Here is a 17227-nt window from a genome sequence, read left to right as displayed (position 1 = left end):
GCCCACCCATCCAGACCACTCTGCTGGGAGAGTGTGTGTGACATATATACAGTCCCCTCCAAATGTATTGCAACAACATGGTCGATTCCTTTGTTTTGCTATACACTGAAGACAATTGGGGTCAAAAGATGTACATGAGATGACAGGACCACATTTCTGCTTTATTTCCTGGTTTTTTTTATCTAGATTTGTTAAACAACTTAGAACATATCACCATTTGTGTCACACCACTCAATTTCTAGGTGAGCAAAAGTATTGGAATATGTGACTGACTGGTGTTTTTTGTTGCCCAGCTGTATCCTGTTAGATTGATTGGTTAAACAATAAATCGTTCGGAATGTCTATTCTTGGTTTTTGCCTTGGGTTTTGCTTGTGTCTGCATTTGAGTTAGAAAAATAAACCCACATGAAGACCAGAGAGCTGTCTTTGGGAGCAAGCTATTTTGAAGCTTAGAAAATTGATCAGAGCCATTGCACAAGCATTGAGGATAGCTTGTACAACATCTTTGAATGTCCTGAAAAAGAAAAAAAGACAGCGGACAAGTCGACCAACAAAAACAACAGCAGTTCATGACAAACATTGTGAGAGCTGTGAGCAATATAGAGGCTATACCACAAGATGCAAACCAGTATGCAAAGATGCATCAGTAATAAGAATCGGAAGGCGAGATTACAATTGGCAAAGAGGTACAGAGATGAGCCACAAAAGTGTTATGGACTGATGAGACCAAGATTAAAGGACTAATGGAAAGGGCAAAGTGTGGACAAAGAAGGGATCTGCTCATGATCCAAAACATACAAGCTCATCTGTGGAGCACGGTGAAGATCGTAATCAGTCTCATAAAATTACTGTTATCAGAAATATCAAACCACATATTTAGTATTTTAATTAATAATTAAAATAACCAATATCAATGATTAAACATACAGATAAGCTGAAGGTTGGAGGTTCTTTGAAAGACTGATTTGACTTTCATGTAACATCAAAACAGACACCGGGCTTAATGAAATATATTTATTAAACTGGCGTACAAACACAACAGATATGGGGTTGAAGTAATGGGAAGTTAGTAGGATAATGTAGGTTAGGAATGTGTGTCCCTTGAACAAGGGAACGGTAGCTTGCTTGGGTAGTATGGGACTGTTAGTGTTAGGAATGTGCGCAAGCCCATGGGAAAGGTAAAAGTAGCTAGCTTGGGTTAGCTGGAGTTCTGGGTGTGTTAAAGAGTGTTAGTGTCAGCTGTGAGAAGAGCGACTACTTGTGTAGTTTACTCTATATATGCGCCAAAGACGTCTAACAGAATGCATTCAAATGGGAACACAAAGACAAATAGAAAAATACAGATTCACAATTTTAGTTAATACTAAGCCTAACACTGGCTATGCCTGAATGTTCATTTAGTCTTACTGAGTCCATACGCGTTGCTGGATCCAAAAGTAATGGTTGTGAATCATCCTGGGCAGATGCGCAAAGCTGGGGTCTTCTCGTGAGGTGCGTCTGGTCTGTTCGGTTCTAAAAAATGTCCACTGGTCCGTTTTCCGTGTGGAAAAGTTTGTTGCTGTAGTTCTTTGGTGAGCTGATGTAGCGGTCCGCGTACACCAGTTTCCACTCACTATAGTTACCGCGAGGTAAACTCGGTGTGTCCGTAGGCCTGGGGTAGTACTTCTGCGCTATGCAGAATTCGGGCTCTGTCCGAGTCTCGGATTCAGGCTCTGTCCGAGTCTCGGAGCAGATGAGGTGAAGCGAGTGTCCAAAAAGAGAAGTGCATTGAAAGAGATTAAAAAGTCCCAAGAGTGTGCCATGCTCTTATACTGGGAAAGTTTATTGCTCCCGCCGTTACGGGATTGGCCGAACCGTAACTACGCCATCTGGGGTGGACGTCGTGGAATTCTCCAGTGGGATTGTGGGAAATGTCCCTACAAAAGTTTTAGACTGGCCAACCCAATCACCAGACCTTTACCAAATTGAGCATGCATTTCACCCCCCCGAAACAGCTGAAAGAGGCTGCAGTAAACGATGCAGTAAACGCTGCAGTAAAAGCCTGGAAAAGCATCACAAAAGAATGCAACAGTTTGGTGATGTCAATCGGTCGCAGTTATTGCAAGCAAGGGATATGCTACCAAATATTGTTATTTAGTTTCATTTACTTAAATGCTCTCTGTTCCAATACTTTTGCTCACCTAAAAATTGGGTGGTCTGATACCAAAGGTGCTATATTCTAAGTAGTTTAACTCATCTAGGTGTAAATACCAGGAAATTAAAGCTATTGTTGCATAACTATTTATCTCAACCCCAAATGTATTCAGTGTATTGCAAAAAACAAAGGAATTGGCCTTGCTGGTCCAATACTTTTGGAGGATATTGTAGGTGAAAAGTGTGTTTTATGTATCTAGAGGGAACAGGGAAAGGCTTGGAGAGAGCAAAAAGGTCTAGAAAGGTAATAGAAAATCGGTTATCTGCAAAATGTCCACATCTCCACCCACACCAAATAAAACGCCGAAGCAACCAGCCCAGAAGCAAATGACACTTGCTTCTTTGTATTCCAAATCAATCCCACAAATCCGAAAATAGAAAGAAATCACAGCCAACTACATTGCCAAAGACATGGCCCCAGTTGTAGTGGAAAAGTTTGGATTAAAAAGAAACCCGAATTAAGACACTTGATCCAAAATATGAATTGCCTGGACTTTTTGCAGAGAAAGCTCTATCAGAGTTATACATTTCAGTGAGAGAAAACTCTGCCAGTTATACACTGACCAAGCACTTTATTAGGTATTTATTAGGCTTATTTTATAAACTTCTACTGCTGTAGCCTGTTCACTTAGAAATATGATGCGTTGTGTGTTCAGAGATGCTCTTCTGCCTACCACTGTTGCAATGTGTGGTTATTTGCGTTACTGTCACCTTCCTGTCTGCTTTGATCAGTCTGGCCATTCTCCTCTGACGTCTTATTAACAAGGCATTTCTGTCTGCAGAACTGCTGCTCACTGGATGTTTTTAGTTTTTTTTGCACCATTTTTTGCAAACTCTAGAGACTACTGTGTGTGAACATCCCAGGAGATCAGCAGTTTCTGAGATGCTCAAACGACCCTGTCTGGCACCAACAATCATTCCACGGTCAAAGTCATTTAGATCAATTCTGATTGTTGTTTTGAACATGAACTGAAGCTCCTGACCCGTAGCTACGTGATTGTTTTCATTGCACTGCTGCCACACAATAATCGCATCAATAAGTAGGTGTAATAAAGTAAGTGTTTCTAACAAAGTGCTTGCCGTGTATGAATGTGTGTGTGTGTCTGTGTATGTATATATATATATATATATATATATATATATATATATATATATATATATATATATACATATACACATACACACACACACAATACTGTGCAAAAGTCTTAGGCGCCTGTATAACATTCTGTACAGCAAAGATTCTTTAAAAACGAATTCAATGAAAGGTCCTAAATAAACATACTATACATTTTAGTAATTTGGCAGAATAGTAAAAAACTGAATCAAATCAATATGTTTTGTGACCACCCTTCAGCGTTAAAACTGCATCACTTCTCTGAGATAGCCAACGCTGTCCTGCAGTTCTATAAGACAATCAGCAGGGAGGTTGTTCCAAGCATGTTGGTGAACTTTCCACAATTTTTCTGCAGCTCTTGGTTGGCTCCTTGCTTCTGATCTCAGACAGCCTTGATCAAGTTATGTAAAAAGGAGTTAATTGCTTACAGTAATATGTTACTTTTTTAATTCAATACAAAAATGTCTCTTTAAAATTAAATCTTTTGGAAAATGAATATTTGGAAATCTCAAATGAGTTATTTTATACTAACACACACACAAAAAAAAAAATATATATATAATAAAGTCTAGGGTGCCTAAGACTTCTGCACAGTACTGTGTATGTGTGTATATATATATATAATACATGTGTACAGTATAAATACAGGTGTGGTTAATTGAATAGGTCTTTGTGGATGATTTATAATGTAGCCTATTAATTCTCATTCACGATCATATTATATGAAAATCAATAATGTTCTGCACACCGTTTTGTAAAGCCAGCCAGAGTATACTGGATTCAACCCAGCCACTCGGTGTTTAGAGGTTTGCAACCCAGCCACTCGGTGTTTAGAGGTCTGCTTGTTCGTGGCTGGAAGAAGCCTGATATTTTATGCAGATTTTTATCTACCATCTTTCCTTACAATGTAAGAGAAATGTGCTCATTTGAAAAGTTGAATTAGCCTACTCTAACTAGCCGTGAGCCTACTGACACATGTGGAGAAACAGACTTGCGCAATAGCATGAGAACAATCATCTGCAAAGCTGCTCCCATTTGATAACGATTGTGCAATGTTATTTTCAACCAGCATTTCCATTCCGCTGTTCGACATCACCCTTCAACCCAGTCAGATTATTTTATTTTTTATTTATTTATTTATTTATTTTGAAAGCGATTTTCATTTTTCGAACCAACTTTAGTTAAGGCGGGGCCGTTTTTGTTCTGGTGGCCTGCCTTAACTACAAACCTCTGCGGGAAACACTGGCCTGAATAAGGGGAGAAGACTGCAGTGTTTCGGCCATTGGCTGCACCTTGCAATTGGTGAGTTTTTGTCTCCCCCTAGTGGGAAAATAATAATAATTTGTTTTATCAGCAGTATTATAACAGCCTACTGGTAAACATAACACTAGGAGCGCACTTCATGATTGTTTCATGTGCGTGTGTGTGTGCATGCACGCTTGTATTATGTGTTATAAACTATTTGGTGAAAGTGGATTTAAAATCTGAGATCGGTATAAAAACAAAAATCCAAAATGATGTTTGGTGTTTGGTGTTAGGCTGAATGACTGAATTGTTGGATTTCTTTACAATTATTATAACATTTTAATTGTTTGTTTTTATTCTCAGAGAGAAGTATGAAAGACTCCCGTATTGAGTGTGCTGTTGCTGTTTGCAAGAAGGTTGTTAGCAACACTTGTAATTCAGTTGGAAGAGGAAAAGAGACCTAGCCACAGCTAAGAAAGAGTAAATATCCATGCACAGATCATGCACAGCTCATGCACAGATCATGCTGACCAGCGAGTCTCCTGCGCCAGGTGGGGCTCCTGCCAGGTGGGGCTCCTGCCAGGTGGGGCTCCTGCCAGGTGGGGCTCTGAGTTGGCTGCTGGAGCAAGAGCTTGAGTCTTGGACAAAATAAAACGTGGCATCTCGTTCTGACCTGGCAAGACCTGGCAGTCCTTGAGTCTGTGCACAAGGCAAGGAATTCACAGATTCTCTATCAGGTGAGGACTACGCCACAGTGTCCGATGTCACGCCTGTGCTTCATCTGTGCAACTCAGGAGGATGACACTGAACTGACCCAGTCTATCAGAGTCTCATCCTGGATTACCTGCGGGAGACATTTGCTGACCCTGCCACCAACAGCATTTTGGACATGTTAGTGGATCCCAGGCTCAAAACAACATGCATTGCAAAAGAAAAGGTGGAGGAAATGAAGTGCAGAGTCATATCGGAGATGGAAGCAATGCTCTCTGACCAGGGCGCAGCTGAATTAGCTGCTTCACAGCTTCATGAAGCACCAAGAGTATCGGAGCCAGAGCCACCAAAAAAAGAAAACCCTCAGAAGCTTCTTCAAAAGGGCAACAACATCCTCTGCCCCACCATCACAGAGAGAGCAGATTAAAACAGAGTTATCTGCCTACTTGCAGTCTGTTGGTGCTGACAGTGAATCAGATCCCCTGCAGTGGTAGAAGGACCACAAGGACATTTTCCCAAACCTGAACATTTTTGGCAAAAGTATCTGTCTGTGCCCGCCACCTGTTTCCCCATCGGAAAGGGTATTTTGTACCAGTGGGAATATATAGTTCCCTACGAAAGTATTAGAGCAGCAAGGCCAATTCCTTTGTTTTTGCAATACACTGAATACATTTGTTTGCAATAACTCCATCAAGCCTGCGAACCATTGACATCACCAAACTGTTGCATTCTTATTTTGTGATGCTATTCCAGGCTCTTACTGCAGCCTCTTTCAGTTGTTGTTTGTTTCAGGGGTTTTTTCCCCTTCAGTCTCCCCTACAGGAGGTGAAATGCATGCTCAATCGGATTAAGTCTGGTGATTGACTTGGCCAGTCTAAAAGTTGGCAGACAATGTTTTTTTAGACTTCTGAATTGATCCTGCTACTACCATCATGAGTTACATCATCAGTAAAGATGAGTGTGCCCAGTACAGAAGCAGCCACGCAGGCCCCAGCCATGGCACTCCACCGTGCTTCATAGTCACAGCCACAGCTCATGCTTGTGTGTTTAGGATCATGAGCAGATTCCTTCTTTCTCCACACTTTGGCCTTTCCATCACTTTGGTAGAGGTTAATCTTGGTCTCATCAGTCCATACAACCTTGTTCCAGAACTTTTGTGGCACATCTATGTACTTTTGTAACACATATTTTGGACCTCAAATTAAATTGTCTTTCGGTGTATAGCAATAACAAAGGAAGTTACCTCACTGTTCCAATACTTTTGGAGGAGACTGTAATTACATGCCACTGGGCATCTCTCAAACCAGAAGTCATTGATAGGCTTGTGTTTTTGGCACAAAACCTCTAGACATCCTTTTGGTACTGACTGGTTGTCACGCTGGACACCATGCACACAATAATTGTTGAAAGATACGTAATATGTCCACTTCAATGCACAATAAGCAGACCCTGGAGTTGGCATTGCATCGCAATTACCTGGCTGAATAAATACCGTTTTGTTAAATTTAACTTTGTTGTGATTTCCCCCTTGTAAAATTGTTCCAATAAAAACCACTAATGTGTATTAAACAAAGAATGTTTAACGCAGACATATGTTGCAAGGACTAAAATCATCATACTGGGGTGATTGTATGCATCAAAGGGTTAAATCGAGCATTAATTAAGTGCTTTACAGGAGATTTCAAGATATCAAGATATATATTGTGTATCGTGATATTGGCAAAAAATATTGCAATATTCTTTATAGGCCACATCATCAAGCCCTACATCCAAGGCTGTCTGAACACAGGGCATGGGCTCACAAATACAGCATGTAAATAGCAAGTGCAACTTAATATTCATGTATCATTGGGGGAAATCTATTTTCACAGTTTTACAATTACATGCTATACATAAATATAAAGTATATCATTTTCGTTGACAGGACTTGCTCACAAGGCACAAGATTCTGGTGGCAGAATATTTGGAACAGAACTACGATGCAGTAAGTTCCATGGTTCCTAGTACTGCTTTGCAAACAGAATATGATGCAGAAAATTCCAAGGGTTGAGGTTCTGCAAGACCAATTTATGCAAACCTGGAAGTTATACTCGCCTTATACAATACCCTTGTCAGACCACACAGAGTACTGTGTGCAGTCCTGAGGGCGGACTATAAGAAAGATATCGAGGTGCTGGAAAAGGTTCAGCGAACGGCAACCAAGTTGATTTCTGCTATAAAAGATAAGTTATGAGAAAAAATTAAGATGCTTAATCTCGTTAAAAGTAAAAGTGTGCGATTAGAATACATTCTGCATATTTGGAAGTATTTTTTCACACAGTGTGGGGTCATTTTGGAATAGCTTGCCAGTACATGTAGTGGAGGCAGAAACACTGGGGTTTTCAAGACCAGGCTTGATACGGTAATAGATACCATTTAGCTTTTAGTCAAACTAAGCAGTAGGTTCACTGTACAGGGAGGAAAAGGCAAGCATTGCTGGGCTTTGCCTGTTTTTGTCATGTTTCTGCACAGAAATGCAATGACGCCTTAAGTTCAGTGGATAGTTTCATCCAGTTAAATAAAAAATAGCAAATGAACCTCTGCCTTAGGTAATCTGTTCAGAATTTAATTCTGTTTAGGTCACTCATACTCCAATTTGTGTCAGGTTTTTGCTGACTACGAGAAGCTGCTTCACTCAGAGAACTATGTCACAAAGAGGCAGTCCCTGAAGGTAACCCTTTCTCCTTTTTGGTTATTCTATTATAAAAGTAAATACAGCTATGCTGTGGTCAGACTGAACAACTCAATATTATTTTAGATTGGTTTACATGATATTACAAAAACAACAACCAAGGATTGGAACAGGCTGCCCAGTGCACTAACGTGTTATTTGGGTTTGTATTTGTGATGCAGCTGCTGGGGGAACTACTGTTGGACAGACACAACTTCACAGTAATGACGCGGTATATCAGCAAGCCGGAGAACCTCAAACTCATGATGAACCTACTGAGAGACAAGTCTCTCAACATCCAGTTTGAGGCCTTCCACGTTTTCAAGGTAGAGTGTCTGAAGGGAAAACTCTCACTCCCTTTGCCTTCTTGTTCCACTGCGATAGATTTAATATACTGATTACCTGCCAAACTCATGCACTGCGATGAACATTTAAAATGTAGTTCTATTTTTTGTTGTGGCTTTTATAAGCCAGCTACTCAATAGAACAGAAATAAGCATTGCAATAATTACAATGAACATAGTCCATTGTGCCTACCGATATGCAAGTAGGTTTTAAACAAATTTGGAAACGGAACCCAGTCGCCTACTCGCAATATGCAAATTAGCTTGATGTCACAGAGCAAGCAAACATACTTCTGGATTCTTCTCCTTGGCCTGGTGCTTAAGGGTGATTATGTTGTGTGAGTTTACCTCACTCTACTTCTGTATGAAGTAACATTGTTTACTATTCTGATTATTTGAACACAATAAAAACAGAACATTGAATTTTAGCAATAACATCAACTTGTTCATGTATTCCTTTTTACCCACCATGTTATTTAGACAGACCAGCTAACAAAGTTAATGTTAACTAGCTGGCTTGGGCTATAACTAACTAATGATTGACAGTTAATGTTATATATACTAATTTTCCATTTTAATTCTGTAGTGAGTATTTATGTCGCTGTTTAAAAATGAACTACATTTACCATTCAATTACCTATTATCGACTCCCTACGTTGGGTACGTGTACCGACCACTCCAGATGCTAACGTTCCTAATCGCGACGATTAGTACACCGCCATAAAGCTTCTTGGTTTCCAACCTAACTTTATATGCTTCGTGTGCATTATGTGTGATTATATTTTAAACATTAGGTATGTTCCATGCAGCAAGGCCTTTCTTACTGCTGTTCACAAGACGACCACTACCACAGGAGCTGGGCAAAGTTAGTAACATTTCAAGCACTCAAGCAAACTACTCTTACCTTGACCCGAAATGCGCGTATACCACAACAGTCTTGATAAAACATTTATTTGTGTGTGTGACAGACTTGTAATTTCAAAATAAAAGCATGTTAATAGTGATACTGAGTTAGTTTATATCTATTGTTGGGACACCTTTTCTGAAAATATATGTATAACCGCAAAAACCTAAATGATTGTGTTTTTGCACAGCTAAAAAAAATATAAATAAATAAATAAACATGCAAAATGATATTGTGCCTCCAAATCATGAACACAAGTCAACAACTGAAGAGACCTAATGAATAGAAATCATAAGCACTGGTGTGAAAAAATGAAAGCCCATATTCTTAATGAATTTATACATTGGTATGTTTTTTAATTGTCAGTAGTTACAGAATTGCACAAACAACAACAGAAACATTGAGAGAACTTTTTTCATTTTTACAAATTGTAGTCATGAGAAAAGGGGTGAAAAAGGAAGTGATTGAAAAACTACAGGGTGTAAACAAAGTGTAAAAAAAAAAAAAAAAAAAAAAAAATCAGGGTTCCATCTCCGCACTTGGATCATGTAAATTATTTTGATCTACATAACATGAGGGAATGAATCCATTGACAGCAGTTCCACTGTAGCCATCGTGTCACGTTCAATGGCAACGTCAAAGTTAGAGAATCGTCGAGGTTCATTTCTCTATGGTTCCAATGGAGTGAATTGATTTTCATGAGAAATGTAGTTCTGCTGGTTTTTTCTTATTTAACTCCAGACGAATTAGGGGGTGGCTATTCACATTGGCTGCGTGATCGTGCACCTACAACAGGTGTCATATAACGGCACCCTAACAACAGCCTGTTCCAGCTGCAGCCTCAGGGAGGCACAGCCTCAGAGCCCGGTCCAGCAGACTGAAGGACTCCTTCTGCCACCAGCCATCAGGCTCATGGACACGGAGTAATCATTCTGACTTTAATCACTAGGATTTTAAGTGTTTTAAGTATTTTTACATTGATTTAATGTTGCACTACTGCTGTTTTTTAGCAGGCTACATATTTATTATATTCAGCACTTGGTTCTCTTCAGCATCATTATCATGTCGGTTTTATTGTGTTTTTATTGTGTATTGTATTGTTTTATTGCAAATTCTATTGTTCAGCTGTAGGTCAAGGGAGCAGCAGCATGATTCTGTTTGTGTGTGTGTGTGGGGGGGGACGACAATATTATGCAGATCAAAATATCTTGCATGATCAAGAGATCAAGACCAGAGATGGAACCCAGATTGTTTTTCTTCATGATTTAACTCTTACTCTTGGTTTACGCTCTCAGTAGTTTTTCAATCGCTTCTTTTTCACCTAATTTCTCACGACTACTCTCTGCATTACTACAATTTGTAAAAATCCAAAACCTCTCTCAATATTTCTGTTATTGTTTGTGCTATTCTGTAACTACTGACAATTCAAAAACATACCAAATGCATAAATGAATTCACAATACTGTCTTTCATTTTTCACACCAGTGTCTCTTCAGTTGTTGACTTGTGTTCATGATTTTGTATATTTTCAGGAAAAGTGTTTCAACAATTGATATAAACTCTTAACTCGTTGTCACTATTGAACAAATGTTTCATCGTGATTCTTGTGGTATATGCACATTTCGGCTCAAGGTAAGAGTAGTTTATCTCTGTTTACATTTTTGCCGGATATCTGCCACCTTTCTGAAAACCTGGTCAGCAACGACCATTTAGAATCCGGAAGTAACTACCGTCTGTTATTTACAAACATTCTGATCCGTCCTACAATCCTTGAAATTGGTCTTATGATTGGAATCTTTTTTTTATATATAGATTTTAAACCGTACAACTTAAAACGTCTCAAGCAAGAACTGATTTTGATGGAAAACCTAGATCCCTGGTCCAGTTAGCCAAACTGAAAAGCCCTTCAAATAAATCATTTATTACCATCGATAATGTTTGACTTTGTTCTAACAGTGTGATTAAAACTGAAATATTACATGTGGTTTCCCAGTTTGATTCTACCTGTTTAATGTGCTCAATTGAATGAGAAGACTATTCGATGTCGATATACAATGAAATGGCAGTCGCTCAATAGGTTTAATGCTACCATCATGCTAATATTTACAATCACGCTCTGCATATACACACACTAAATACACTCAAATAAATACAGTGCACAGCCAAAAGAACAGAAATGGAAGAAATGGTACCCCTTTCTACATGCTTACGGACTGCACTGTACATAGTGCGAGATGATTAGTGGAAATCCAAAAGGATTCCTCAAAATATTTCTTTATGGAACTAATTCATGTTGCTTAGGATTTTATATTATTTGTTGTGCTTGTGAGACCGTAATGAAATAATTTTGCCATTATAAAATTTGTGTTTTTACAGTGTCCCTCTCTTAAAATTCATAATCATAGAACTTTCAAAGTAATTTTTGTTTTCCTCAGGAAATTACCTGCAGAAATGTCATAACTACTAAATACTTTGAATTTGGTGATCTTTTTCCATTAATTGTGTTGACAAAATCCCTAGGTGTTTGTTGCCAATCCTAACAAGACCCAACCAATTGTGGACATCCTCCTCAAGAACCAGACCAAACTAATCGATTTCCTCAGCAACTTCCAGAAGGACCGCACAGATGACGAGCAGTTCAACGACGAGAAGACATACCTGATCAAACAGATCAGGGACCTAAAGAAGCCAGCCTCTTAGACCTGCCCTGCTGCATGCTCAGCAATTGCCCCTTTTCTTTTTTTTATAATGAGAAAAACAAAATTATAGTAACAATAGTCATTCTTTTTAAAATCTTCAAAAGATTCATCTTCTTTAAGAAGCTTGCAGAGAACTCAGCTGCAAGTCTTTGATATCTGCTTCATTTGACAAACATTGTCTTTATCACTAGTATTGTGCCACGGTGTGGCTTAGTACCTTTTTAAAATTAGTTGAAACATTTTGGAAAATTCTGTGCAGAGCCAAAGGTTACAAGGTCCTGAGTAGGAGGTTAGACTCCCCTCATGGAATTGGCTTGTAGGAGGGGCTTGTAGATGAGTAGAGTTTAAATTTACATTTTTAATTGTTGATATGGGCCAGAAGAATGAACACATACTTCAACACTCCAAGACAAATCCAGATGAGTAAGAACAATAATTATTTAAATGGATTTATGGATGTGTGGTGTATATTTAAGGCTCATCATTGTCGGTTTTAACGGATTCACCTCGAAAAATTCCTTGATTTTTAAAAAGGACCATTCAGATTAAACCGGTTTTTTGGGGTTTTTCATATTGGATGTTTCGCATTTAGAATGTTTTTCGAATTAAAATGTATTGTGGATTTGGTTGTCTGGACCCTTGGCGTTAAGAAAATACCCATTTTAGCTAGATTTTTGTCGTCTGTGAAGAAGTTCTGGCATGGTTGTTTTGTCACTCCACGTGTTACAAAATAAGGAACTGTTGTCACTAAAACAGTGGTATTGTAAAATAGTTATAGAAATACAAATAGAACCATTCGTTTTATTGCTTTCGGTATCCTATAGCCTATTCTGTGACCAGATTTCTGGAAAATTTCACTGTGGGGAGAAAAAGGATTGAATGCAAATGAGCACACTGGCCGTGCGACGTCAGTTAAGCTGGTTTTAAAGACTTTGTCATTATAACAGCAATGTTAGACCTATTCTTTGTGTACTGTGCGAACATCATTAAATGTGCACTAGCAGGCACAATATATCCAGTCTCCTGGAATGCACACTATAAATGTTCCATTAAAGTCTGTGGTTAACATAAATAACAATGTTTAACTTATTAATTTTAATTAAAGATTTATCCAGGAAATTTGCATTGTTATTATCATCAGATTTGCACACGTTTTTTAAAGATATATTTTTCATTCAATTTTCACCAGTTTTTTGTAAAAAATAAACCCCGAAAATGATGAGCCTTATGTATATTGGAGAGGAATAAAGTTTGCCTATTTTTATTTTTACTGTAGGAAATAAGATGGCTTTCTTTAATAATAGCATAGTTAAAAATGCTTTGTATTCTCTGTGTTTGTGTGTGTAAAATTATCCAAAATATTTGTTTTGTGTTGAACCTTGAAAATCCAGCCTTTCAAATGACCATTGTCACTTGATTTTCAAATTTACTCAATGAAAGCTCAAAGAAGCACTGCAGTTTAGTACATTTCATTTTGGGCAAATTAAGTGCTAAGCTGCCAAAATTAATTTATTTTGTCAGTCTAAAAAACTAGGGGTTGCAACAAGTGGTACTCTAACGAAGCGTTTCTACATGTCTCAGTAGATATTCATCTCAAAATGACAAGTCCTTATCTTGAACCATTTACCCTTATAAACATGGAGATTAATGTAATCATTTAGAATCCTTTTCCTCAAAAGAATCAGATTGACTTTTAATATTTATAGCTCCACTATAATATCCCAGAATGCACCTCACATCCAGTTCCATCATTGCAGTGTGCCATTTTATTTTCTATCGGTTGTGTAGACAGTGAGGGCTCATTCCAGCTTATTTTTCTCCACTTTTTTCCTCTCATTGCTCCTGACCCAGGAATCGAGGTCCATCAACATTCCAACCCCTTAAATGTTTGTTCTAGGAGCTAGAGGTATAAGTTAGGAACACCCAATCTTTCATTTGAGCAAGAAAAACATCAGCGCATACTTTGCAGAAATATTTTTTCGGAAAGCCTGACGTATAAATGTTTGAAGGACATTCCATTTGCCTAATTCACGGTCTCCATTTCCCTTTCTTTTCTTCTTTTTCTTTCAACCCTTCTTTCATCCCTTATTTTTGCAAGAAAACGAGAAGGAAAAAGTGGAGAAAAATAAGGGATTAGAATGGGTCGTGAGTATTTATGTTTGCTGAGGGTTGCAGTGAGTGATTCAAGAATAATATATACAAAAGCTTATTAAATGTAAAGAACAATGTATTATGAATTGAGTGGAGCACTCCATTAAATGAAACATAACCCCTTTCATATATTATGCATTTCAGTTAAAGTAAGAAAGACATGTGCAAGGGTATTCTTATGATTAGTATTCATGCGTGTATATGATATTCTGCATTTTATTATTTGGGAATAGCTTGGCAAAATCAGTTGTTTTTGTTTTTATTTGACGAAATAAATAAAAACAAACTTGTGTTTAGAATATACTTTACTTAGACTTTAATAATTGAGAAATGAACCCCTTTTAACTAACTTTTACAAGTTACTGTTCAATATTATTCATGAACTCATTTCTGATATTCCTTTATTTATTCAGAACAGAACATATGACTTGTCATTGAAATGGTTATGAAACTGCAACAAAAAGCTGGGATTAGTCTGAAAAATGACATGTCCAAAATATTTTACTTCTAATCTGTTTCAATGTAACCAGGACCGAACAGATTTGCGTACTTTAATTTGGGATTCAGAAAATTGGTTTGAGGGAAAGACTAATTGTGAGCAGATATATTTGCATGTACATCAATCATGTTTACCTGACCTAAAATTCAGTGGCCACACTCTTGATAGCCATATTATATATATATTTGCCAAATGTTTCCATTAACATTTTTTTTTAATTTATACTATATGTAAATAAAGCATTTTAACAGATGTGTTGCAGTATATTTCACACAATCCCCTTCATACCTTCTCTTCTTTTTCTTTTGTATAGCCTCTTAAGCCCCGGTGTCCTCTGCATGGGAATGCCTCTGGTCTTAATCTCAACAACCATATGTTCTACTATTATGAAACCTGTTGTTTTAGGGACATTCAATAAAAAGAAAATATAAAAAAATATATATTCACTGCAATTTTGTTACCCAAGATACTTGGGTAGTATACCAAAAAATAAAAATATATATACATATACAGTCAGGTCCATAAATATTGGGACATCGACACAATTATCTTTTTGGCACTATACACCACCACAATGGATTTGAAATGAAACGAACAAGATGTGCTTTAACTGCAGACTTTCAGCTTTAATTTGAGGGTACTTTTTAAGGGACCAAAAATAATGGGACAAACTAACAATCATAAATCAAACTTTGACTTTTTAACACTTGGTTGCAAATCCTTTGCAGTCAATTACAGCCTGAAGTCTGGAACGCATAGACATCACCAGACGCTGGGTTTCATCCCTGGTGATGCTCTGCCAGGCCTCTACTGCAACTGTCTTCAGTTCCTGCTTGTTCTTGGGGCATTTTCCCTTCAGTTTTGTCTTCAGCAAGTGAAATGCATGTTCAATCGGATTCAGGTCAGGTGGTTGACTTGGCCATTGCATAACATTCCACTTCTTTGCCTTAAAAAACTCTTTGGTTGCTTTCGCAGTATGCTTCGGGTCATTGTCCATCTGCACTGTGAAGCGCCGTCCAATGAGTTCTGAAGCATTTGGCTGAATATGAGCAGATAATATTGCCCGAAACACTTCAGAATTCGTCCTGCTGCTTTTGTCAGCAGTCACATCATCAATAAATACAAGGGAACCAGTTCCATTGGCAGCCATACATGCCCACATGCTTCAGTGATGAGGTGGTATGTTTTGGATCATGAGCAGTTCCTTTCCTTCTCCATACTCTTCTCTTCCCATCATTCTGGTACAAGTTGATCTTAGTCTCATCTGTCCATAGGATGTTGTTCCAGAACTGTAAAGGCTTTTTTAGATGTTGTTTAGCAAACTCTAATCTGGTCTTCCTGTTTTTGAGGCTCACCAATGGTTTATATCTTGTGGTGAACCCTCTGTATTCACTCTGGTGAAGTCTTCTGTTGATTGTTGACTTTGACACACATACACCTACCTCCTGGAGAACTGTTGTGAAGGGGTTTTTCTTCACCAGGGAAATAATTCTTCTGTCATCCACCACAGTTGTTTTCCGTGGTCTTCCGGGTCTTTTGGTGTTGCTGAGCTCACCGGTGCGTTCTTTCTTTTTAAGAATGTTCCAAACTGTTGATTTGGCCACACCTAATGTTTTTGCTATCTCTCTGATGGGTTTGTTTTGATTTTTCAGCCTAATGATGGCTTGCTTCACTGATAGTGACAGCTCTTTGGATCTCATATTGAGAGTTGACAGCAACAGATTCCAAATGCAAATAGCACACTTTGAAATGAACTCTAGACCTTTTATCTGCTCCTTGAAAATGAGATAATGAGGGAATAACACACACCTGGCCATGGGACAGCTGAGCAGCCAATTGTCCCATTACTTTTGGTCCCTTAAAAAGTGGGAGGCACATATAGAAAGTGTTGTAATTCCTACACCGTTCACCTGATTTGGATGTAAATACCCTCAAATTAAAGCTGGAAGTCTGCAGTTAAAGCATATCTTGTTCGTTTCATTTCAAATCCATTGTGGTGGTGTACAGAGCCAAAAGGAGGAGAATTGTGTCGATGTCCCAATATTTATGGACCTGACTGTATATATATTTGTTGAATCAATATATGAATTTGTTGAATTTGTTGGATATTAATTCAGAAGCTATGTCTAACTGGGATAGGTAACCTTGAACTTTGAGTTTCTGGAGAGACATCAGGGGTATTTCACATTTATAGCGACATGGCTCAGGCAGTAAGAGCAGTCGTCTGGCAGTCGGACCCCTGCCCAGGCTGTGTCAAATTGTCCCTGAGCAAGACACCCAACCCCCAAACGCTCCTGACGAGCTGCTTGGTGCCTTGCATGGCAGCCAATCGCAGTTGGTTAGCTTTGGAAGGTCTGAACGGCGGGTGAACAAAAGCTTATCTAATCAATTAAATATGTGAGGAAACTCACTAGTTAATGCTGGGTTCATGTTGTAGTCACACTGTGTTTTTTCTTTGTTCATACTGTTTTATACTGTGTTGTGCTGGGTTCAGAAATAAGGTCTCTAACATTAATTGCTGGAATATTTGTGGGGGCAAGTTGTGAAAAGGGTTGGAGCATAAAAATAGGAATAAGAATAAGAAAAGAGAAAACAACAATAATATAAAGAAATTAGGGAAAACAGGAGCACAAAGGCTGTTCGAAAATCCCTAT

General features: G+C 38.3%; 1 protein-coding gene across 3 annotated transcripts in view; it reads left to right on the top strand.

Annotated features, from left to right (window-relative positions):
• cab39l (calcium binding protein 39-like) overlaps window positions 1-14978 on the top strand; it is a 59556-nt gene extending 44578 nt beyond the window's left edge. For 2 of the 3 annotated variants that reach the window (XM_061225978.1, XM_061225979.1), the window contains exons 6-9: window positions 7191-7250; window positions 7911-7976; window positions 8159-8302; window positions 11745-14825. In XM_061225978.1, the coding sequence (XP_061081962.1) occupies window positions 7191-7250; window positions 7911-7976; window positions 8159-8302; window positions 11745-11924 (450 nt within the window). In that variant the 3' untranslated portion in view covers window positions 11925-14825. Of the gene's footprint in view, window positions 1-7190; window positions 7251-7910; window positions 7977-8158; window positions 8303-11744; window positions 14826-14886 lie in introns of those variants that run through there. The other variant, XR_009705870.1, reaches the window with a different exon arrangement.
• The last annotated feature ends 2249 nt before the right edge of the window (window positions 14979-17227 follow it).

Source organism: Conger conger, chromosome 17, assembly GCF_963514075.1.
Source record: "Conger conger chromosome 17, fConCon1.1, whole genome shotgun sequence".
Classification (NCBI taxonomy): Eukaryota; Metazoa; Chordata; class Actinopteri; order Anguilliformes; family Congridae; genus Conger; species Conger conger.
The sequence above is the reverse complement of the archived record's forward strand: the minus strand, read 5'-3'. Positions and strand labels throughout refer to the sequence as shown.